The 23,437-nt window shown below is 46.9% G+C and overlaps 1 protein-coding gene and 1 pseudogene across 2 annotated transcripts; both read right to left on the bottom strand.

Moving 5' to 3' along the window:
* Positions 1-16: 16 nt before the first annotated feature.
* On the bottom strand, positions 17-5,633 carry LOC124034425 (N-lysine methyltransferase setd6). 2 transcript variants are annotated; one of them, XM_046347641.1, is made up of 9 exons: positions 5,567-5,633; positions 4,910-4,981; positions 4,609-4,753; positions 4,300-4,441; positions 4,007-4,201; positions 1,586-1,709; positions 1,305-1,485; positions 1,043-1,185; positions 17-646 (listed from the first exon to the last, which is right to left on the bottom strand). In XM_046347641.1, exons 3-9 carry the CDS (start codon positions 4,712-4,714, stop codon positions 326-328), a joined length of 1,212 nt encoding a protein of 403 aa, XP_046203597.1. In that variant the 5' UTR covers positions 4,715-4,753; positions 4,910-4,981; positions 5,567-5,633; the 3' UTR covers positions 17-325. The 2 variants fall into 2 exon arrangements, with proteins under 2 accessions (XP_046203597.1, XP_046203589.1); XM_046347633.1 differs by having other exon boundaries at positions 5,452-5,629.
* Positions 5,634-7,377: 1,744 nt separating this feature from the next.
* Positions 7,378-23,226, bottom strand: LOC124040315 (annotated as a pseudogene).
* Positions 23,227-23,437: the final 211 nt, after the last annotated feature.

Here is a 23,437-nt window from a genome sequence, read left to right as displayed (position 1 = left end):
AGTGATAACAAATGGAGACTGCTGTTTGTTTTATTATGCAAAACATGATAGCAGTGTACATTACGATCAAGCAGTTCACTCGAAAGCTGCAGCCACCGGTTTGGGTAACTTATAGTGACTCATGAAGGACCTTGTATGGCGCAGTACTTCCAACAGTCTCAAAGAAGCCATTGCTCATCAGTCACATACAAATTCACAAGGATATACAGTTAAATCAGTTTTCCAAATATGTTCAGTTACAATAGGCCTAAAGCTGGCCACTGGCTCTAACCCTTTAGGCTTGTTTTGAGTGGAGATCATAAATCGGTGTGCTTTTTGTGGCAACTTATGGTTTGGTGAGCTCCAGAAGCTGATGCAGGATAGTCTTCTGTCCGTAGCGGACCTGGAGTGCTCTCCTCTGCCGGCTGCTCAGTTTTGCATAGCCATCTTCATCTTCCAGCAGCACCTTGTCTTTCAGCATGTCCTCCCCATAAGAGTCCAATGTGAAGCGGACTGCAGCGTGCACCAGATGCCTCCAGAGAGGGGTCAGACTAGGCAGGCCCTCGTTGGAGAGTGCCTGCAACATTTTCTCCTCGTCATCATCTGCCTCCTCCCAGCCTTCGTTCTCTCTGAAGTCCTCAAACTCCTCTACTGACATGCACAGGATCTAGGGAGAGGCAAACAATGTATTTTTTTTATTTTACCAGGCAAGTCAGTTAAGAAAAAAAATCTTATTTTCAATGATGGCCTAGTAACAGTGGGTTAACTGCCTGTTCAGGGGCAGATTTGTACCTTGTCAGCTCAGGGGTTCTCTCTAACCACTAGTCTACCCTGCCGCCCCAGTAGTATACTGGATAGTCTTGATTATGAACTGGGTGGTTCGAGCCCTGAATGCTGAAAGCCGTGGTATATCGGACCACATACCACTTTTACAGCAATTAAGGCACCTTGGGGTTTGTGATCTGGCCAATATACCACGACTAAGAACAGCCGTGGTGTATTTGCCAAATACCCCACCCCCTCGTTGCTTAAATATTCAATTATGAGCTCTTAATATGGTTACCTTGAGCGTTGTGTACATCTCTGTGTCAGTGAGGGACCCTGACTTTCCGAAGATAAACACTCCCTTGTCTCCAACCATCTCCATCTCACACAAAAGACTCCACTTCTCCACAAGGAGGCGCTGTTCGGCTTCAGACCGAGTCACTGAGATGTGGAAGAGGATGGAACAGACGTGAATTTGTCAAAACCATAAGGACAATTTAGAAATCTGGTCTCATTTGGGTTGATTCAGTTTGTGTATTAGTTGTCGGATCAGTAATCACCTTGCACAGCTGCTTTGTATACATTGGACATGGGTATGTCTGCCGTGTCGTTGCTATTACTTTGATATGGCTCGGCAAAGCCATACATGTGTAGGAGCTGCCAGTTGGCCATCTGACCATATGTGTTGAACACTTCCTCTCCTTTCCGGATACTTCGCACTGATACCATCTTCAAACACTCCTGTGAATGCAGAGAGAAAAAGGACATATTATATTCTTGCTATACACCCACTATATAGGATTAGTGAACAGAATGTCAACTGTAGGGGGGTTTTACTCACGGGTGTGTATTCCAGATTGGCGTTGTGATTTGACACATGGTTCAACATGTCTGCAATGGGCACCATCATGGGAGGATTGGGGTTCTTCTCATCCTCATCCTCCTCATCCAGGGGCTCCTGGAAACTGCAGAGGAAATGAGAAATAGAGTGGATTATGGGATTGTATTCAGAGCCAAACAGCAAACTGATCAGCACTTGAAGAGTATCAGTAGCACTACAAAAGCATCAAACACTCCAGCCGTTCCATCAAAATGGACAACATACTGAAGACAAATCCTTGACAGGTAAATCACCTCCAAAGCTTGATGGACCATGAAGCTGGACACAAGTAATGAGGGACAGGGTGAATGTTGTTTAAACAGCCATGAAGTTTTTCCTTATAGTACTGTATAGTAAGACACTGGTCTCACCTGGGGTGTAGCCTCTGCCGAGTCCCCAACAACCGGATGTTCCGGTTTTCAGGGGAAATGGGAAAAGAGCCTGTGATGAGTCACGCGACTTCCACTTTTGGATTGTAACACTCCACTCCATCTTAACTCCTCCACATTTACTGAATTGGTTGAACAGTGCAGAAGAGAACCCCTTGACAGTTTTTTTCTTCTCATCAAGAACAGTATGTAGGGGAACTAGTTGTGTGTTTCTTTCACACCTGCTATGTTAGGTGACCTGGTATGTGGTGTGTGTAAATCATCCAATCACACAAGAGGGGTGTGTTGTGTGGAAATCATCACCCAATCACAGGAGTGGCTTTTGAAGCAATATTGTAGAGAATCTGGGTTGAACGTATGCTGCCAGAAACAAACCTGGTTCCCCCAAAACACATCAGCAACATTTTAATTTGCTGTTCCTTAGCTTGGTTATCTAGTTACACTTCAGCTTTATCAGTGATTTGTGTGAAATGAATAATACAAATATGGGCTTAAATTGTAAATACAAAGATATTGACTTATAACATAGAAGTACTATCAACTTCTGTAACTGTTCAATTATGCACCTTTGAAGTGTAACCGATTGCTTTGCAGTAGCGGTCTTCACGGGTCCAACAATTTTCTAACTTGTATTTATTATCATTTGTTTTATCATCATTATTATTATTGTAGGCATATTTAAAACATCTAAGCCAGTTCTTTATATATGCAAAAAGTATTGTTTCATTTTGTTGATACATTTTAAAAATTGTGTTCGAACTGTCTTAATTTTGTTCTAATTATTTAGTTGAAGATTGGTTAAAAAAAAAATAGACCTGTTGTAAAATAAATAGCATTAGCCTATTGCTGTAATTTGTTGGGTAGGTCTGCGGTAGGCACCTGCTTTGTTGGTAATTTCAGCAAGCTAGGCCTGTACAAAACTTTTGTTTAGGTTTAAACCAGTTCTTTAAATAGGATATGCGACACGTGTTTTGTTTAATTCTGTTGAGATAGAATGCAATATGCAATATAATAACCTGTTCATATTTTCCCAATAACATGACTCAGGCCTACTTTTGATATTACCCTAATAAAGATACGAAACATTTGAAGGTTTAGTGTGTTATGGCTATTATTAGGCTTAGCTATGAAGGCAGTGCACATCAGCGTTTCAACTGACTCCTGAACTTGAGGTGCAGAAGACTGTTTTAGGCCCACCGGTTACTCCTTTAAATCGAACAATATTATGCTTACCTTTGTAAAAAAAAATATTCTGATTGAAAATGAACAAATTTGCCCCCTTCTTTACGACTATATCTCTATAGCGGTAGTTAACTATCTGACAAGCATAAAGAAATGCATGTCGATGTTGGGAACATGGCGCTGGCACTCCTCGATCTTTCTCTTGGTCTCTAGAGCTAGGTTTCTCTTGCTTTATATTTTAAATATTAATATCATACAGTGGCGCTTAGGCTTAGGCCTATATAAATACAATGCTTGATGTGTTTAGCACTCAAATCTCTGACAGCTGAACATTGAGGTGGACAAACAATAGGATATAACATTTTGAATATGCTACACATCGATGATTTTTGTATATATTTTTTTTATTGGGTTATAGGCAGTTTTTAAGGACACAACTGTGTATCATTTGGCCAATATCGCTCATTTATTGATGGCACTGGTAGCGGCCGGTCAGAGGTTTCTTTCTCGCTCTTTCTTCTCTCGGATCCGAAATGGCACGGTCTGTTTGGATCTGTTTTTCCACAGGCCGTTTTGGGAACTGGTCTGATTGTTCTCAGGTCCATTCGGAACAGGTCTTGGTTTTAAAATGTTTTAATGTATGCACATCTGGTCAGGTGGGAAAGCCATGGACCCAGTTCGGAACAGGTCTAACTTTTTGAACCCGTGAAGACCTCTGCAATATGTTCCAAATGTACAAGCAGCTTAGTAGAAAGCCTGTCACCCCACTCCTCCTCATGCTTTCCTTGGTGCCTGAGCCATACAACCTCACCTGTAAGCCATGACAAAAGCCACCAGGCTTCTGTAGAGGTCCAGTGTATGTCTCTCTGGGTCCCACAGGTCAGGGTGTAACGTAATGAAAGGTAGGACGATGTCTTTGTACTCTTTCTGGATGTTGGTGAGGTCAGTATCCACCGCCTCTGGGATCCCTGTCCCCTTCAGGAGTCTGTCCCGCTCATCCTTTGACCTACAAATCACATCCACAAAATACAACTCAGAATACTCAAATGCAACAGTTTACTCAACTCAAGAATATTAGAACATACGGTATGCGTTTGCACTTACCAGAACATGGGGTGATCCAGAGCTGTGAAGTCAGACCAGAGGGATAGGTAAGGCCTCCAGTGGGACTGGGAAGATGTGTACTCATACATCAGTGCCAGGAGGAGGGGCACCCATCCAGACGTGTTCTCCAGAGATGCTTTACCTAGGGAGGAACAGATGTTTTCTTTGGGGGCCTCCAACAAGAGGTGTGTGTGTGTGTGTGTGTGTGTGTGTGTGTGTGTGTGTGTGTGTGTGTGTGTGTGTGTGTGTGTGTGTGTGTGTGTGTGTGTGTGTGTGTGTGTGTGTGTGTGTGTGTGTGTGTGGTCTCACCCTCCTCCAGCACAGCCAGGACCTTGGTGGTGCCTTGGTGCAGAAGAGCCATTCTGGGTATAGTAAAGAGCAACTCTCCTTCATCTATGTCCTCCTTAGCCAGCATGCCATACTCTGCCACTGTGCCCTCATTGCTGATGTACACCTTGGAGAATGAATACAACTGAATGACCATTAACACAGAACCCATAGCAATAGTCTGGTGAGTTCCACCCCCAATACTCCTGTAGGTATGTGAAATACATGGCATTTTACAAATTGCAGACAATGTCTTTGTACGCTTTCTGATTGTTGTGATTACCTTGTTGTTGAGTTTCAGCCCCACTCCTTCACACCACTGTAGGAAGCTCTGGAGAGGGTCGCTGCCCTCTGTCTACACAGGAAACAAGGATCATCACACCATCAGACTCCCATGACCAAATAATCAATGATGCAGACTGGTAAGATTAAACATATTGACACGTGCAAAAAAAAAAAAAAACACCACTATCAAAGATTCTTATTCACATGGTTTGCTAGTTATTCCTACGGGTTGGTAACTTTCAAGCTAGCGTAGCCTAGTGGTTAGAGCGTTGGACTAGTAACCTGAAGGTTGCGAGTTCAAACCCCCGAGCTGACAAGGTACACAATCTGTCGTTCTGCCCCTGAACAGGCAGTTAACCCACTGTTCCCAGGCCGTCATTGAAAATAAGAACGTTGCCTGGTTAAATAAAGGTAAAATAAATAAAAAAGAAATAACTTGAAATCGTGAACCCATGAGCTAGCTAGCTAGTCGCATCACTAACAACAACGCGTTTTCCAACATACAAGTATGTAGCTTAGCAAAATAAACCATATCTCTACCTTGAGTCTTTTAGCATCGGTTGCCATGCTGTGCAATAAATTGTGCTGTTGTACAACTCAAATATTAGTGTAATTCACGAATAATTTAATACAAAGTAGATTCCAGAAAGCTTACGCTATTGGTATGTGTTCATTTCCGCAAACCACGTGTGTCGCATCTTTGACGTCATGTCGCAGTACTACATGGTCATGTCAAAACATAATAAAATATTTATTTCATTTTTAAAAGTTTCTTTCGGTATGGTTGGTCATTGTGATTACATTTTAATTTCCCCCTTAATTTTTTAAATAATTCTGGCTGTGTTTATTATTGAAATACACTGCTCAAAAAAATGTGAAATCAAACTGTCCACTTAGGAAGCAACACTGATTGACAATAAATTTCACATGATGTTGTGCAAATGGAATAGACAACAGGTGGAAATTATAGGCAATTAGCAAGACACCCCCAATTAAGTAGTGGTTCTGCAGGTGGTGACCACAGACCACTTCTCAGTTCCTATGCTTCCTGGCTGATGTTTTGGTCACTTTTGAATGCTGGCGGTGCTTTCACTCTAGTGATAGCATGAGACGGAGTCTACAACCCACACAAGTGGCTCAGGTAGTGCAGCTCATCCAGGATGGCACATCAATGCGAGCTGTGGCAAGAAGGTTTGCTGTGTCTGTCAGCGTAGTGTCCAGAGCATGGAGGCGCTACCAGGAGACAGGCCAGTACATCAGGAGACGTGGAGGAGGCCGTAGGAGGGCAACAACCCAGCAGCAGGACTGCTACCTCCACCTTGGTGCAAGGAGGAGCACTGCCAGAGCCCTGCAAAATGACCTCCAGCAGGCCACAAATGTGCATGTGTCTGCTCTGGTCAGAAACAGACTCCATGAGGGTGGTATGAGGGCCCGACAACCACAGGTTGGGGTTGTGCTTACAGCCCAACACCGTGCAGGACGTTTGGCATTTGCCAGAGAACACCAAGATTGGCATATTCGCCACTGGCGCCCTGTGCTCTTTACAGATGAAAGCAGGTTCACACTGAGCACATGTGACAGACGTGACAGAGTCTGGAGACGCCACGGAGAACGTTCTGCTGCCTGCAACATCCTCCAGCAAGACCGGTTTGGCGGTGGGTCAGTCATGGTGTGGGGTGGCATTTATTTTGGGGGGCCGCACAGCCCTCCATGTGCTCGCCAGAGGTAGCCTGACTGCCATTAGGTACCGAGATGAGATCCTCAGACCCCTCGTGAGACCATATGCTGGTGCGCTTGGCCCTGGGTTCCTCATCATGCAAGACAATGCTAGACCTCATGTGGCTGGATTGTGTCAGCAGTTCCTGCAAGAGGAAGGCATTGATGCTATGGACTGGCCCGCCCGTTCGCCAGACCTGAATCCAATTCAGCACATCTGGGACATCATGTCTTGCTCCATCCACCAACGCCACGTTGCATCACAAACTGTCCAGGAGTTGGCTGATGCTTTAGTCCAGGTCTGGGAGGAGATCCCTCAGGAGACCATCCGCCACCACATCAGGAGCATGCCCAGGCATTGTAGGGATGTCATACAGGCACGTGGAGGCCACACACACTACTGAGCCTCATTTTGACCTGTTTTAAGGACATTATATCAAAGTTAGATCAGCCTGTAGTGTGGTTTTCCACTTTAATTTTGAGTGTGACTCCAAATCCAGACCTCCATGGGTTGATAAATTTGATTTCCATTGATCAATTTTGTGTGATTTTGTTGTCAGCACATTCAACTATGTAAAGAAAAAAGTATTTAATAAGAATATTTCATTCATTCAGATCAAGGATGTGTTATTTTAGTGTTCTCTTTATTTTTTTGAGCAGTGTACATTATTTTATCATTTTTATATTGGTCAAATATTTGAGGAAGCCTGGCTTCCCTTGGCATCCATGAATACATGCCACTGCTCCTAACTAGTTCCTTACATCAAGTCTGTAGGGTTTGGGGGACAGAGTAATACCAAACACAGGGGTATAGTCAGGTACCCCTGCGTCCTCAGTCCAGACCAACTTGAACCATCACAGTAGAGTAACCGTGATGAGGAAGAGCTCCATGCGAGTGAGTCCTTCTCCAAGACACATTCGTGGCCCTCCAACAACAAACTGCATTACCTCTTTACTTCCTATGCAGTCAACAACATCAGTGATGCACCTTGTGTTGTTCTATCCCTCACCTGCAGAGAACGGCATGAAGGCCTCAGGCTTCTCAAACTCTCCCTGCTCGTTCAGGAAGTTTAAGGAGTTGAACTCATGGGGGAACTTCCACTGTCCCTCTTTGTACAGCACAGACGTGAGGTTTGTAATGATAAGAGTGCCCTAAAATAAGAGAAGAAGAAAGTGCAAAGCTGTCATCAAGGCAAAGGGTGGCTACTTTGAAGAATCTCAAATCTAAAATATATTTTGATTTGTTTAACACTTTTTTGTTACCCTTGAATGAGTAGGTGTGTTCAAACTTTTGACTGGTACTGTATTTTCATGATTTTTAAATCAAATAAAATGAACTAGAATCATAGTTTCAGGTGGTCTTCACAGAAAATCAAAGATTCATAATTGCTAAATTACTGAAATGTGTTTTCTTGATTCCAACAATAGTATAATTTTTGATGCTATTTCTTCCTTGTAAGGCATGGTTGACCATAAGGTATTGGGGTCGTCCTGCAAAGTCCACACCCTTGGTGAAGTAATGACAATGTTTGGAACAAATAATGTAACTGATTTGAACACTGACGCCATTGATTCTTGATGCTATTTGAAGCATAAAAATTGTACCATCTCAAGAGCTATCAAAGGATTCCCCAAACTCAGATGCAGCAGATTCCCAAATATTGGAATGGGTTGTGGACCAGGAGAAAAGCTTTTGGGTCTATTAATCTTCAGGATGAAGAAGAGGCAGATGCCTATGCACAGCAGAACGAACGAGCCAAATCAAGTCAAATTTTATTAGTCACATGCACCGAATACAACAGGTGTAGTAGACCTTACAGTAAAATGCTTAATTACAAGCCCCTAACCGGCAGTGCAGTTTCAAAAAATATGGATAAGAATAATAGATAAAAGTAACAAGTAATTAAAGATGATGATCTGTTGTTCTGTTCCACGCTGCACATTGCTCTTCATACACACACAGGACATTCACACACGGGTGTACAACTGTTTACACACTGGCTATTGTGTACTTAAGTCATTGCCATTGCGGGTGGTAGGCCTATGCTTCTCGGTATGATAAACATTTGTGAACAAAAATAAGAAAACAAAACAGGCTGCTGAATTGAAGTTATATGCGACAATATAAGTTTGTATCATTCTTGTTATTCTCTAACTATAAATGTATGTACTAATAAAACCTTTTGGTAAAGGCTTTATTAGGTATATGCACTTTAAGACTTGTCATAAGCATGTATGACCACTTTATGTCTTATCATCTCACAATGATCTTGATTAAATAACAGCCATTTTGAGCCAGTTATGAATTAGAGGTATAACTTGGTCCTTGGCATGCAACCCTGGCCATTTCCACATTTCCATCTCTATTAGGGCTTCAACACCTATTGCCCTGTACAGAAGAACAATGTCTGGATATTGAAATCATGTCATGTTTTACTTACAGTTGAAGTCGGAAGTTTACATACACCTTAGCCAAATACATTTCAACTCAGTTTCACAATTGCTGACGTTTAATCCTAGTTAAAATTCCCTGTCAGTTAGGATCACCACTTTATTTTAAGAATGTGAAATGTCAGAATAATAGTAGAGAGAAAGATATATTTCAGGTTTGATTTCTTTCATCACATCCCCAGTGGGTCAGACGTTTACATACACTCGATCAGTATTTGGTAGCATTGCCTTTAAATTGTTTAACTTGGGTCAAACGTTTCGGGCAGCCTTCCACAAGCTTCCCACAATAAGTTGGGTGAATTTTGGTCCATTCCTCCTGACAGAGCTGGTGTAACTGCTGGAGTCAGGTTTGTAGGCCTCCTTGCTTGCACACACTTTTTCAGTTCTGCCCACAAATTGTCTACAGGATTGAGGTCAGGGCTTTGTGATACCTTGACTTTGTTGTCATTAAGCCATTTTGCAACAACTTTGGAAGTATGCTTGGGGTCATTGTCCATTTGGAAGACCCATTTGCGACCAAGCTTTAACTTCCTGACTGATGTCTTGAGATGTTGCTTCAATATATCCACATAATTTTCCTACCTCATGATGCCATTGATTTTGTGAAGTGCACCAGGCCCTCCTGCAGCAAAGCATCCCCACAACATGATGCTGCCACCCCCGTGCTTCATGGTTGGGATGGTGTTCTTTGGCTTGCAAGCCTCCCTGTTTTTCCTCCAAACATAACGATGATCATTATGGCCAAACAGTTCTATTTTTGTATCATCAGACCACAAGACTTTCTCCAAAAAGTATGACCTTTGTCCCCATGTGCAGTTGCAAACCGTAGTCTGTTTTTTTATGGGGCGGTTTTGGAGCAGTGGCTTCTTCCTTGCTGAGCGGCCTTTCAGGTTATGTCGATATAGGACTCGTTTTACTGTGGATATAGATACTTTTGTACCTGTTTCCTCCAGCATCTTAACAAGGTCCTTTGCTGTTGTTCTGGGATTGATTTGCACTTTTCGCACCAAAGTACGTTCATCTTTAGGAGACCGAACGAGTCTCCTTCCTGCGCGGTATGACGGCTGCGTGGTTCCATGGTGTTTATACTTGTGTACTATTGTTTGTACAGATGAACGTGTTACCTTCAGGCCTACAATTTACCTACAATACCTACAATTTTTTTCTGAGGTCTGGCTTATTTCTTTTGATTTTCCCATAATGTCAAGCAAAGTTTGAAGGTACGCCTTGAAATACATCTACAGGTACACCTCCAATTGACTCAAATGATGTCAATTAGCCCATCAGATGCTTCTAAAGCCATGACATTATTTTCTGTAATTTTCCAAGCTGTTTAAAGGCACAGTCAACTTAGTGTATGTAAACTTCTGACCCACTGGAATTGTGATACAGTGAATTATTAGTGAAATAATCTGTCTGTAAACAATTGTTGGAAAAATTACTTGTGTCATGCAGAAAGTAGATGTCCTAACCGACTTGCCAAAACAAGACATTTGTGGAGTGGTTGAAAAACAAGTTTTAATGACTCCAATATAATAAATATAATATAATAATACAACTTATGTGTATGTAAACTTCCGACTTCAACTGTACTTTCAACAATGTCATCATTATGTCAATATTTAGAGGTCTGATAAAAGCCTATCAGGCTTATTGGAAGTTATGTTGTCCTATTATTAACTGACCATGAACTGTGTGGATGGAATGTGTGTCATGACTCCTACCGAAGGTGGCTCCCCTTCCTGTTCGGGTGGCACTCGGCGGTCGTTGTCACCGGCCTACTAGCTGCCACTGATCCCTTTTCCCCCTTTTCTGTTTATTGGTTGCACCTGTGTTTAGTTTAGGTTAATTGGTTGGGCTTTATTTACCAGCCGGCCCGCCTGCTGGTTGTGCAGGATTATTTTCAGTGTACATGTGTACACTGCTGTATGTCACGGTTGTCCGTGTGTTTGGATTTTGCTGGACTGTTTAAGTGCCCCATGTTTGGGGCATTTGTTTGGGTTGGCGTCTGTTCACCGTTGTGGTGCATTAAAAAGTAGCGCTACCCTGAACTCTCTGCTTCCTGCGCCTGACTTCTTCACCCCGGGCGTTACAGAATCCCGCACCTTTAAAAAATGGAGTCAGCAGGAGCAGCTGCCAACCCCCTCCCATCGATGGAGGAACGTGTCCTCCACCATACCACCGTCATCCATCAGATAGGATCGGCGATGGACCAGATGATGGAGAGAATGGACCGATGGGAGAGGAGTGGTCTCCTCTCTCCACCTTCGGTACCTCCAGCTCTGGATCCCCCTTCTCCTCCCTCCCCCTCCGGCTCCGGTGCTCTCCGTCTTGCGCTCCCAAGGGACTATGAGCGGCAGCGGGGTGTCAGGGGTTCTTGCTCCAACTGGAACTGTACCTGGCGACCGTGAGGCCCACTCCCTCGGGAGCAGAGAGAGTGAGTTTCCTCGTCTCCTGCCTGATGGGTCGTGCTCTGGAGTGGGCAAATGCGGTCTGGAATGGCCCAGACTCGGCGAAGGAGCACTACGCTTTCGTGCCTTGTTTGATCACCCTCCAGAGGGCCGAGCGGCGGGTGAGCGACTGTTCCACCTTAGGCAGGAGAAGAGGAGAGCACAGGATTACACGTTGGAGTTCCGGACCTTGGCCGCTGGGGCTGGGTGGAACGACAGGGCCCTGATAGACCACTACCGGTGTAGTCTCCGGGAGTACGTCCGCAGGGTGCTAGCGTGTTGGGACAACACTCTCTCCCTTGACGAACTCATCAACATGTCTATCTGGCTGGACAATTTGCTGGCTGCCCGCGGACGTTTTGAGAGGGTCCTGTTCGTTCCACCACCCAGCGCTCCCGCTCCCATTCCTATGAAGTTAGGGGGGGCCGTGCCGAGGGGTACCGGATGAGGAGGCTCCCCCTGCACCAGCTGTGGTCAGAGAGGACACACGGCCGATCGGTGCTGGGGGGGCCCATCTGGGAGTTGAGAGGGCAGGCGGAACGCTTCTCGGTCACCCCAGGTGAGTCGGCACCAAACTCACCCAGAACCCCATGTTGGTCACGTTTGACTCGATTTTGTTTCTTGATTTTTTTCCCCCCCTCTTCCCAGCATAAGGCGCTAGTCGATTCAGGTGCAGCTCTAGAACTTTATGGATTGTGGACTCTCCATCAAACTGGGTGTTCCGCTCGTGCCGATTAATTCTCCCTTCCCCGTGCACTCCCTAGAAAGACGGTCATTAGTGTCAGGGTTGGTCAGGGTTGGTCAGGGAGGCCACGGTTCCACTGGACATGGTGACGCAGGGGAATCATAAGGAGCGGATTAGTCTCTTCATTATCGATTTGCCTGCGTTTCCAGTGGTGCTGGGGATTCCCTGGCTGGCTAGTCATAATCCTAAGATTTCGTGGAGACAGAGGGTTCTCCAGGGGTGGTCAGAGGAGTCCAGACCAGGGTTCCACGGTGCGCATCCCCCCCTGAATATGCCGATTTGGCATTCGCTTTTAGTAAGAAGAGAGCGACTAAATTACCACATCATCGACAGGTGGATTGTGCGATAAATCTCCAGGTAAACGCTGCGCTTCCCAAGAGTCACGTGTACCCATTGTCCCAGGAGGAGACGTTGGCTATTGAGACATATGTCACGGAATCTCTGGGGCAGGGGTACATTTGGCCCTCCATCTCACCCGTCTCCTTGAGTTTATTTTTTGTGAAGAAAAAGGAGGGAGGTATGCATCTGTGCATTGATTATAGAGGTCTAAATGCCATCACAGTGGGGTTTAGTTACCCACTACCTCTCATCGCTACGGCAGTGGAATAATTTCACGGAGCACAGTTTTTCACAAAACTGGACCTCAGGAGTGTGTATAGTCTGGTGCATATTCGGGATGGAGACGAGTGGAAAACCGCGTTTAGTACCACATCAGGCCACTATGAGTACCTTGTCATGCCGTATGGGTTAAAGAATGCTCCAACCGTCTTTCAATCCTTGGTAGACGAGATTCTCAGGGACCTGCACGGGCAGGGCGTGGTTGTCTATATCAATGATATTCTGATCTATTCCGCCACCTGCGCCGCGCATGTGTCTCTGGTACCCAAGGTGCTTGGTAGACTGCTGGAGCATGACCTATACGTCAAGGCTGAGAAGTGTGTGTTCTCCAAATGAGCCGTCTCCTTCCTGAGTTATCGCATTTCCATATCAGGGTGGTGATGGAGTGTGACCTCATTAAGGCCGTGCGTAATTGGCCGACTCCTACCACGGTGAAGGAGGTGCAGTGGTTTTTGGGGTTTGCCAATTACTACCGGAGGTTTATCCGGGGTTTTGGCCAGGTAGCGGCCCCCATTACCTCACTGAAGGGGGGGGCGGTGTGTTTGCGGTGGTCGGCAGAGGCGGACAGAGCCTTCAATAGGTTGAAGGCGCTGTTCACGAATGCACCCGTGTTGGTGCACCCGGACCCCTCTCTAGCATTCATAGTGGAGGTGGACTCGTCCGAGGCTGGGGTGGGTGCCTTGCTATCACAGCGCTCGGATACGCCACCAAAACTCCCGGGAGTTGTTAGCGGAGGTCGGTGACGTTTAAGATGAGGGAGGATGATTATTTTTTTTGTAGAATGGCCTTACTTCAATTACAGCATATTGGATGACTGTCATTCATATTCCGTTCACCCAGCTCAATGTAACATCGATAGGTTTAGGCTACTACATGATACTGTAATTTTCCCTATACCCATCATAAGGTTGCTACAACCTAGCCTATAAGTGCACAGGTTGAGAGAATTGTTTTATTAATCCAGGTGTCAGAACGTGACACATTCAATACTGCCTAGCACACTCTTCAATGCATCTAGCTGCTCTAGGCTGTTACAGAGGTTGACCGATTAGGATTTTTTTTAGTGCCAATGCCGATTATTGGAGGGCCCAAAAAAACCACTACCGATTAATCGGACGTTTTTTATATATATATTTGTAATAATGACAATTACAACAATACTGAATGAACACTTTTATTTTAACTTAAAATAATATATAAATAATATCTATTTAGTCTCAAATAAATAATGAAACATGCTCAATTTGGTTTAAATAATGCAAAAACACAGGGTTGGAGAAGAAAGTAAAAGTGCAATATGTGCCATGTAAAAAAGATAATGTTTAAGTTCCTTGCTCAGAACATATGAAGGCTGGTGGTTCAATATTCCCAGTTCTACAATATTACCAGTTAAGAAGTTTTTAGGTTGTAGTTATTATAGTAATTATGATGCGTCGACTATTTCTCTCTATACCATTTGTATTTGATATACCTTTGACTATTGGATATTCTAATGGGCACTTTAGTATTGCCAGCCTAATCTCAGGAGTTGATAGGCTTGAAGTCATGCACAGTGCTGTGCTTCAAGTATTGCTAAGAGCTGCTGGCAAACACAGTAAAGTTTCAATGAATGCTTACGAGCCTGCTACTCAGTCAGACTGCTCTATCAAATATCAAATCATAGACTTAATTAGAATATAATAAACACAGAAATACAAGGCTTTGGTCATTAATATGGTCATATCTGTAAACTATCATTTTGAAAACAAAATGTTTATTCTTTCAGTGAAATAAGGAACTGTTCCGTATTTTATCGAATGGGTGGCAACCCGGTCTTCTAGCCATCGTCAGCAGGAGCAAGTACCCCGGTTATAAGAGTCGAGTAGTGCGTCAGAGAACATGCGGCGATGCTACAACATCTCGGCGTCGCGATGGACTGCGTCGTTCAGACCATGGACCTCTGGAAGAGACAGGGAGTCACTCCAGCGCCTCCACCAGCACAACATGGATTTCCACTACTCGTCCTTCCTGTACCCGGTCCCAGTGGGATGCGTCTCGCCCCTCCCGGGGAGTATGATGGGACGACGGCACAGTGCCAGGGGTTCCTGCTACAGCTGGACCTATACCTGGGCACCGTTTACCCGGCTCCCTCGGGAAGAGAGAGGGTGTCCGCCCTCGTCTCATGCCTCTCAGGGAGAACTCTGGAGTGGTCTAACGCCGTGTGGGGAGAAGGAGATGCGGCATTGGACGACTTCACGGAGTAGTCTTCGACCACCCGCCCAAGGGTAGAGCGGCGGGTGAAAGTCTTTTCCAGCTGAGGCAGGGGGCGAGGAGCGGGCAGGAGTTCGCCCTGGAATTTCGGACCCTGGCCGCAAGAGCGGGATGGAATGACAGGGCCCTTATCGACCACTACAGTTGCAGCCTGCGCGAGGATGTCTGTCGGGAGTTGGCCTGCAAGGATACCACCCTCAACTTCGACCAGCTGGTGGACCTATCCATTTGGTTGGATAACCTCCTGGTCACCCGCAGACGTCCAGAGAGGGCTCTGTCGATTCCCTCTCCCAGCACCACCTCTCCGGTGCCTATGGAGCTGGGAAGTGCTGCGCTTAGGGCGGCCGGAGGAGGGGCTTTCATGTGTACCATCTGTGGCCGCAGAGGTCACAATGCTGGTCGGTGCCGGGTTGGTTCCTCTAGGGATCGAGGCCTGTTCCATCTGAGGCAGGAGAGGAGGAGTGCTCAGGACTTTGCTCCAGAGTTCCGGATCTTGGCCGCTAGCGCGGGATGGAACGACAGGGCCTTGATCGATCACTATAGGTGTAGTTTGCGTGAGGACGTCCGTAGGGAGCTGGCCTGTAGAGACACCACCCTGTCCTTGGACCAATTGATTGACATGTCTATTCGGTTGGACAACTTGCTGGCGACCCGCGGACGTCCAGATCAGGCTCTGTCAGTTCCATCTCCCAGCACCACCACTCCAACACCCATGGAGCTAGGAGGTGCTTCAGGGGCCTTTCCTGTGCCAGCTGTGGTCGCATAGGGCACACTGCTGACCGGTGCTGGGGGGGTCCCCCCGGGAGTCGAGACGCCAGGCCGAGCACTGCCCGGACACCTCAGGTGAGTCAGCACCAGGCTCACCCAGAGCCCCCTGTTGGTCACATGTATGTATGGATTGTTTTTCCTGAATTTTCCCCTCTTTCCCGGCATAAGGCGCTAGTAGATTCAGGCGCGGCGGGGGAATTTTATTGACCGCGGTTTAGCGAACAGGTTAGGGATTCCCCTTGTTCAGCTGGACAAACCCTTCCCAGTGCACGCCTTAGATAGCCGACCATTAGGGTCAGGGCTAGTCAGGGAGGCCACGGCTCCACTGGGTATGGTTACGCAGGAGGGTCATGAGGAGAGAATTAGTCTCTTCATCATTGATTCTCCTGCGTTTCCGGTGGTGTTGGGGATCCCCTGGTTGGCCCGTCACAACCCCAGGATTTCGTGGCAACAGAGGGCTCTACAGGGGTGGTCGGAGGAGTGCTCAGGCAGGTGTGTAGGAGTTTCCATCGGTGCTACAATGGTGGAGAGTCCAGACCAAGTCTCCACAGTGCACATTCCCTCAGAATATGCCGATTTGGCTATCGCCTTCTGTAAAAAGAAGGAGACCCAATTACCACCTCATCGACGAGGGGATTGTGCGATAAATCTCCTGGTAGGCGCTGCACTTCCCAGGAGTCATGTGTATCCCCTGTCACAGGAAGAGACGGTGGCTATGGAGACATACATATCAGAATCTCTGGGGCAGGGGTTCATTCAGCCCTCCATCTCACCTGCCTCCTCGAGTTTCTTTTTTGTGAAGAAGAAGGAGGGTGGTCTGCGTCCGTGCATTGACTATAGAGGTCTAAATTCCATCACGGTGGGGTATAGTTACCCGCTACCTCTCATTGCAACGGCGATTGAGTCATTTCACGGAGCACGGTTTTTCACAAAACTGGATCTCAGGAGTGCATATAACTTGATGCGTATCCGGAAGGGAGATGAGTGGAAGACGGCGTTTAGTACCACATCCGGCCATTATGAGTACCTCGTCATGCCGTACGGGTTGAAGAATGCTCCAGCAGTCTTCCAATCTTTTGTGGATGAGATTCTCAGGGACCTGCACGGTCAGGGTGTGGTGGTTTACATCAATGATATTCTGGACTATTCCGCTACACGGGCCGCGCATGTGTCTCTGGTGCGCAGGGTACTTGGGCAACTGTTGGAGCATGACCTGTACGTCAAGGCTGAGAAATGCTCGTTCTTCCAACAGGCCGTCTCCTTCCTTGGATATCGCATTTCCACATCGAGGTTGGTGATGGAGGATGACCGCATTGCAGCCGTGCGTAATTGGCCGACTCCAACCACGGTAAAGGAGGTGTAGCGGTTCTTAGGGTTTGCCAACTACTACCGGAGGTTTATCCGGGGTTTTGGGCAGGTGGCTGCGCTCATTACGTCACTGCTGAAGGGGGGGCCGACGCGTCTGGGATGGTCGGCTGAGGCGGACAGGGCTTTTGGTCGCCTGAAGGATCTTTTTACCTCGGCTCCCGTGCTGGCGCATCCGGACCCCTCTTTGGCATTTATAGTGGAGGTGGACGCATCCGAGGCTGGGGTTGGAGCCGTGCTCTCCCAGCGCTCGGGTGTGCCACCGAAGCTCCGCCCCTGTGCTTTCTTTTCTCGGAAGCTCAGCCCGGCGGAGCGAAACTATGACGTGGGGGATCGGGAGCTGCTAGCTGTTGTCAGAGCCCTGAAGGTGTGGAGACATTGGCTTGAGGGGGCCCAACACCCTTTCCTCATCTAGACTAACCACCGTAATCTAGAGTACATTCGGCAGCGAGGAGACTGAACCCTCGTCAGGCAAGGTGGGCCATGTTTTTCACCCGATTTAGGTTTACCATCTCCTATAGACCAGGCTCCCAGAACACTAAGGCAAACGCACTGTCCCGACTATATGATACGGAGGAGCGGGCCATTGATCCTGCGCCCATCCTCCCGGCTTCTTGTCTAGTGGCACCTGTAAGGTGGGAGGTGGACGCAGACATTGAGCGAGCAACGCGTGTTGAGCCCACTCCACCACAGTGTCCAGCGGGACGGGTGTATGTTCCGCTGGAGGTTAGAGACAGGTTAATTTGGTGGGCTCACACATCCCCCTCCTCTGGTCACCCGGGGATCGGGAGGACGGTGCGATGTCTTAGTGGGAAGTACTGGTGGCCCACTTTAGCCAAGGACGTGAGGGTTTATGTGTCCTCCTGCTCAGTGTGCGCTCAGTGCAAGGCTCCTAGGCACCTGCCCAGAGGGAAGTTATATCCCCTTCCCGTTCCACAGCGGCCTTGGTCACACCTGTCGGTTGACTTCTTGACCGATCTGCCACCGTCACAGGGCAACACCACGATCCTGGTCGTTGTGGATCGGTTTTCTAAGTCCTATCGTCTCCTCCCTTTGCCCGGTCTCCCTACGGCCCTACAGACGGCGGAGGCCCTGTTTACTCACGTCTTCCGGCACTACGGGGTGCCTGAGGATATTGTTTCTGATCGGGGTCCCCAGTTCACGTCCAGGGTGTGGAAGGCGTTCATGGAACGTTTGGGGGTCTCGGTCAGCCTGACCTCTGGGTTTCACCCCGAGAGTTTTGGGCAGGTGGAAAGAGTGAACCAGGATGTGGGTAGGTTTCTGCGGTCGTATTGCCAGGACCGGCCAGGGGAGTGGGCGAAGTACATCCCCTGGGCGGAGATGGCCCAGAACTCACTCTCCCACTCCTCTACGAACCTGTCGCCCTTCCAATGTGTGTTGGGCTATCAGCCGGTCCTGGTACCATGGCATCAGAGCCAGACCGAGGCTCCTGCGGTGGACGATTGGGTGAAACGCTCAAGGGAAACCTGGGAGGCCGCCCACGGGTACCTTAAACGGGCCGAAGGGCGGCAGAAGGCCAGTGCCGACCGCCACCGCAGCGAGGCCCCGGTGTACACACCGGGGGACCGGGTCTGGCTCTCGACCCGAAACCTGCCCCTCCACCTGCCCTGCCGGAAGCTGGGTCCGCGGTTTGTGGTGCCATTCAAAGTCCTGAGGAGAATAAACGAGGTGTGTTATAGGTTACAGCTCCCCCCGTATTACCGTATTAACCCCTCGTTTCATGTGTCTCTCCTCAGGCCGGTGGTGGCTGGTCCGCTTCAAGAAGATGAGGTGCTGGAGGTCCCTCCGCCCCCCCTGGACATCGGCGGGGCGCCGTCGTATGCAGTTCCGTCCATACTGGACTCGAGGCGTCGGGTGGGGGGTCTTCAGTACCTCGTGGACTGGGAGGGGTACGGTCCGGAGGAGAGATGCTGGGTGCCGGTGGAGGACATACTGGATCCACCTATGCTAAGGGAGTTTCACCGCCTCCATCCGGATCGCCCTGCGCCTCGTCCTCCGGGTAGTCCTCGAGGCCGGCGTCGTCGCGCTGCGGGACTGTCACGACTTCTACCGAAGGTAACTCCCCTCCCTGTTCGGGCGGCGCTCGGCGCTCGGCGTCGCCGGTCTACTAGTCGCTACCAATCCCTTTTTCTTTTTCTGGTTGTTTTGTCTGTGTTCCTTTTCACACCTGGTTTTCAATTGCTTTGATTTCTGTGGGTATATAGGGCACCTGTTGCCTGCTGTAATTCGTGCAGGATTAGACTTGTGTGTATTGCGCTCGATTGTGTTTGTTGTTTTTTCGCTATTACGCACGTGTATGTAAAGTGTCGGAACTGTGTTTGTTCCTCCGTGTGTTTGCACGAGTTTCTGTTTATTCGAGAGCGTAATTTTTGGGGGGATTTTTGTCTGTGCCGTTTCGTATTGGTGGACTATATTATTAAACACGCTTCTCAGACATCCCTGCTCTCCTGCGCCTGACTCCTACACTTCTCACCAAGACGCATGTTATCACATGTATAGATTTTAAGAAAGGCATTGATGTTTATGGTTAGGAACATTTGTGCAGATTGTGCTTTTTTTCGGCAATGAGCTTTTGTTAAATCATCACCTGTTTGGCAAAGTTGAAGTAGGCTATGGTTCGGTGATAAATTAACAGCCACCACATTGATTATATGCAACGCAGGACAAGCTAGTTAACCTAGTAATATCATCAACCATGTGTAGTTAACTAGTGATTATGTGAAGATTGATTGTTTTTTAATAAGATAAGTTTAATGCTAGCTAGCAACTTACCTTGGCTCCTTGCTGTACTTGCGTAACAGGTGGTCAGCCTGCCATGCAGTTTCCTCGTGGATTGCAATGTAATCGGCCACAATCGCTGTCCCAAAATGCCGATTACCGGTTGTTATGAAAACTTGAAAGTCTGTCTAGAATATCCCCTTAACTAGTTTTCTCTGTCAGGGTTTGATTAGGGTGGGCATTCTAGTTTTTCGTTTCTATGATGGCCTGGTATGGTTCCCAATCAGAGGCAGTTGTCTATCTTTGTCTCTGATTGGGGATCATGTTTCGGCAGACTTTTCCCACCTGTTTATGGGATCTTGTTTTTTGTGTAGTGTCTGTGAGCACTACATTTGCGTCACAGTTCGTTACTGTTTTTTGTGAGTTTCATTTAATAAACATGTGGAACTCTATGCACGCTGCGCCTTGGTTCGTTAATTCTTTAGGCGATCGTGACAGTATGGTTTTGGGGACATGGTTGCACCAAACACAGGGGTGTAGTCAGGTTCCCCTGCGTCCTCAGGCCAGACCAACTTGAACCATCACAGTAGAGTAACCGTGATGAGGAAGTGCTCCAGGACTCGAGTGAGTCCTTCTCCAAGATACATTTGTGGCCCTGCAACAAAAACAAACTGCATTACCTATTTTACTTCCTATGCAGTCAACAACATCAGTGATGCACCTTGTGTTGTTCTATCCCTCACCTGCAGAGAACGGCATGAAGGCCTCAGGCTTCTCAAACTCTCCCTGCCCGTTCAGGAAGTTTAAGGGGTTGAACTCATGGGGGAACTTCCACTGACCCTTTTCAGACAGTACAGAGGTGAGGTTTGGAATGATCATAGTACCCTACAAGTTAAAAATGGAGAGAGATGATGAAACAGATAAGGTGAAGAAGAAAGAACATTGGGTAAGAGTTTTTGAACACATTTTAGATACATTTGAGATGATACATTTGAGATGTATGTAAAATACATAATCTCAAATGTATTTCCACTTCTCACCTTTGGGATACTGTAGCCCATCACCTCAGTGTCTCTGGTGGTGCTATGAAACACACTGAGAGGGACAGTACTGGCAATGCGCTGAGCCTCATGGGTCACTGCCTGTCCTCAAAGAGGCATGTATCTTTCCCTCCAGAACCGTGTCAATTTCCTGCTGAAACCTCTTTGAGAAGAGCAAAGGAGGGGGGGGTGTACTTGGCAAAGTTTGTGGGGTTATATCCTTCCTGTTTGGCCCTGTCTGGGGCTATCACCGGATGGGCCCACGGTGTCTCCTGACCCCTCCTGTCTCAGCCTCCAGTATTTATGCTGCAGTAGTTTATGTTCTGTTATAATCTCCACCCGGCACAGCCAGAAGAGGAGTGGCCACCCCTCATAGCCTGGTTCCTCTCTAGGTTTCTTCCTAGGTTTTGGCCTTTCTAGGGAGTTTTTCCTAGACACCGTGCTTCTACATCTGCATTGCTTGCTGTTGGGGGTTTTAGGCTGGGTTTCTGTACAGCACTTTGAGATATCAGCTCATGTACGAAAGGCTATATAAATACATTTGATTTGATAAGACAGGAGAAATACTCCAGATATAACAGACTGACCCTAGCCCCCCGATACAAACTACTGCAGCATAAATACTGGAGGCTGAGACAGGAGGGGTCGGGAGACACTGTGGCCCCGTCTGACGATACCCCCGGACCTGAGCCCTAGGACCATGCCTCATGACTACCTGACCTGATGACTCCTTGCTGTCCCCAGTCCACCTGGCCCTGCTGCTTCTCCATTTTCAACTGTTCTGCCTGCGGCTATGGAACCCTGACCTGTTCACCAGACGTGCTACCTATCGCAGACCTGCTGTTTTCAATGCTCTAGAGACCGCAGGAGTGGTAGAGATACTCTGAATGATTGGCTATGAAAAGCCAACTGACATTTACCCCTGAGGTGCTGACCTGTTGCACCCTCGACAACCACTGTGATTATTATTATTTGACCCTGCTGGTCATCTATGAACATTTGAACATCTTGGCCATGTTCTGTTATATTCTCCACCCGGCACAGCCAGAAGTGGACTGGCCACCCCTCATAGCCTAGTTCCTCTCTAGGTTTCTTCCTAGGTTCTGGCTTTTCTAGGGAGTTTTTCATAGCCGCTGTGCTTCTACACCTGCATTGCTTGCTGTTTGGGGTTTTAGGATGGGTTTCTGTACAACACTTTGTGACATCAGCTGATGTAAGAAGGGCTCTATAAATACATTTGATTGATGTTGGCAACAAAAAAAGTGCTAAAATCAAAAGGGATTATCAAAATTGCCTGACACCTTTGTTCTTGCAAAATAATCTACAACAACTGTAGAAGTAGAAAGACACAATTTGAATGTAAACATTCAATTCATAAGGTAGAGGAATACAGTGAGCAGTGTCTTGGAGGTGGTGTCTGTTCCAGCAAAGTGAAAGTTCAGGAGGTAAAAGATGAGTTGGGCCTCTGAAAAAGATCCATCATCTCCTCTCTGCTGGGGAAAGTACATCTGTGACAGTGATTTTGAAGGCATGGTACTAACTTATCATAACAATAGATGATGTGGTCTATCCCTCTCGTCGCACTTAAACTCCCATAAGTAAAACTGACACTTTTTCTAGTTCATCCAGGTAGCAGTCAATTAAGTATCTTGGCTCCCCAGGAATCCTGGTTTCTTTATGCTGAGTGATAAGTCATCTGAGCGATAAGACATCTGTTTGTAACTAACTACATTTTTAAAGTCCTTCTGGAACGGCAAGGGAATGTGTTGCAGCATGGGCACTGTGTCGTAAAGCTGTGGAGAAACTCCCAAGTGAAGAGTCAGAACTACTATTTCACCAATCAGTGATCTAACACCCATATCTGTTTCATGGATTTTTCTGAGGAAAAATAACAATATTACCCTTTTTTTATAAGAAATATGTTAGTTCTCTTTGAGAAAAGGGGTAATCTGTATAAGGACATCAGTTAAAAGGCTAATATGTTACTTTCTTACGAAACATTTTTTTTTCTATGTTCCACTTTCGTACCAATGCTTTTCTCCAAGGGTGCAATGATGTGTGATATCACACCAATAATCCTCTCCTCCATGGACTGCTTTCCCAGTCCAACGTTTCTCAAGGTCATCAGGGCGAAGCGACGATGCTCTTTCCAGCAGGAGCTACTGTAGTCCATAAGAATGACACCTAGGAGAGTTTATTAGAGTCGGTGAGTATTTATTGACATATCAAATTATTGTTATGTTTTTAAGGGAGAAAAACTGTTATAGAAAGAAAAGATACACTACATGACCAAAAGTATGTAGACACCTGCTCGTTGAACATCTCGATCCAAAATCATGAGCATTAATATGGAGTTGGTCCCCCTCTGGTCCTATAACAGCCTT

Source organism: Oncorhynchus gorbuscha, linkage group LG01, assembly GCF_021184085.1.
Source record: "Oncorhynchus gorbuscha isolate QuinsamMale2020 ecotype Even-year linkage group LG01, OgorEven_v1.0, whole genome shotgun sequence".
In the NCBI taxonomy this organism is placed as follows: Eukaryota; Metazoa; Chordata; class Actinopteri; order Salmoniformes; family Salmonidae; genus Oncorhynchus; species Oncorhynchus gorbuscha.
Note: the sequence above shows the minus strand (reverse complement) of the source record. Positions and strands in the feature narration are given on the sequence as shown.

Coding starts and splice junctions, on each gene's coding strand:
- LOC124034425 (XM_046347633.1), bottom strand. CDS start 5,478: ATGGCAACCGATGCTAAAAGACTCAAG. Junction 4,982..5,451: donor CCGATGCTAAAAGACTCAAG/GTAGAGATATGG, acceptor TTTCCTGTGTAG/ACAGAGGGCAGCGACCCTCT. Junction 1,486..1,585: donor CCAATCTGGAATACACACCC/GTGAGTAAAACC, acceptor CTGCATTCACAG/GAGTGTTTGAAGATGGTATC.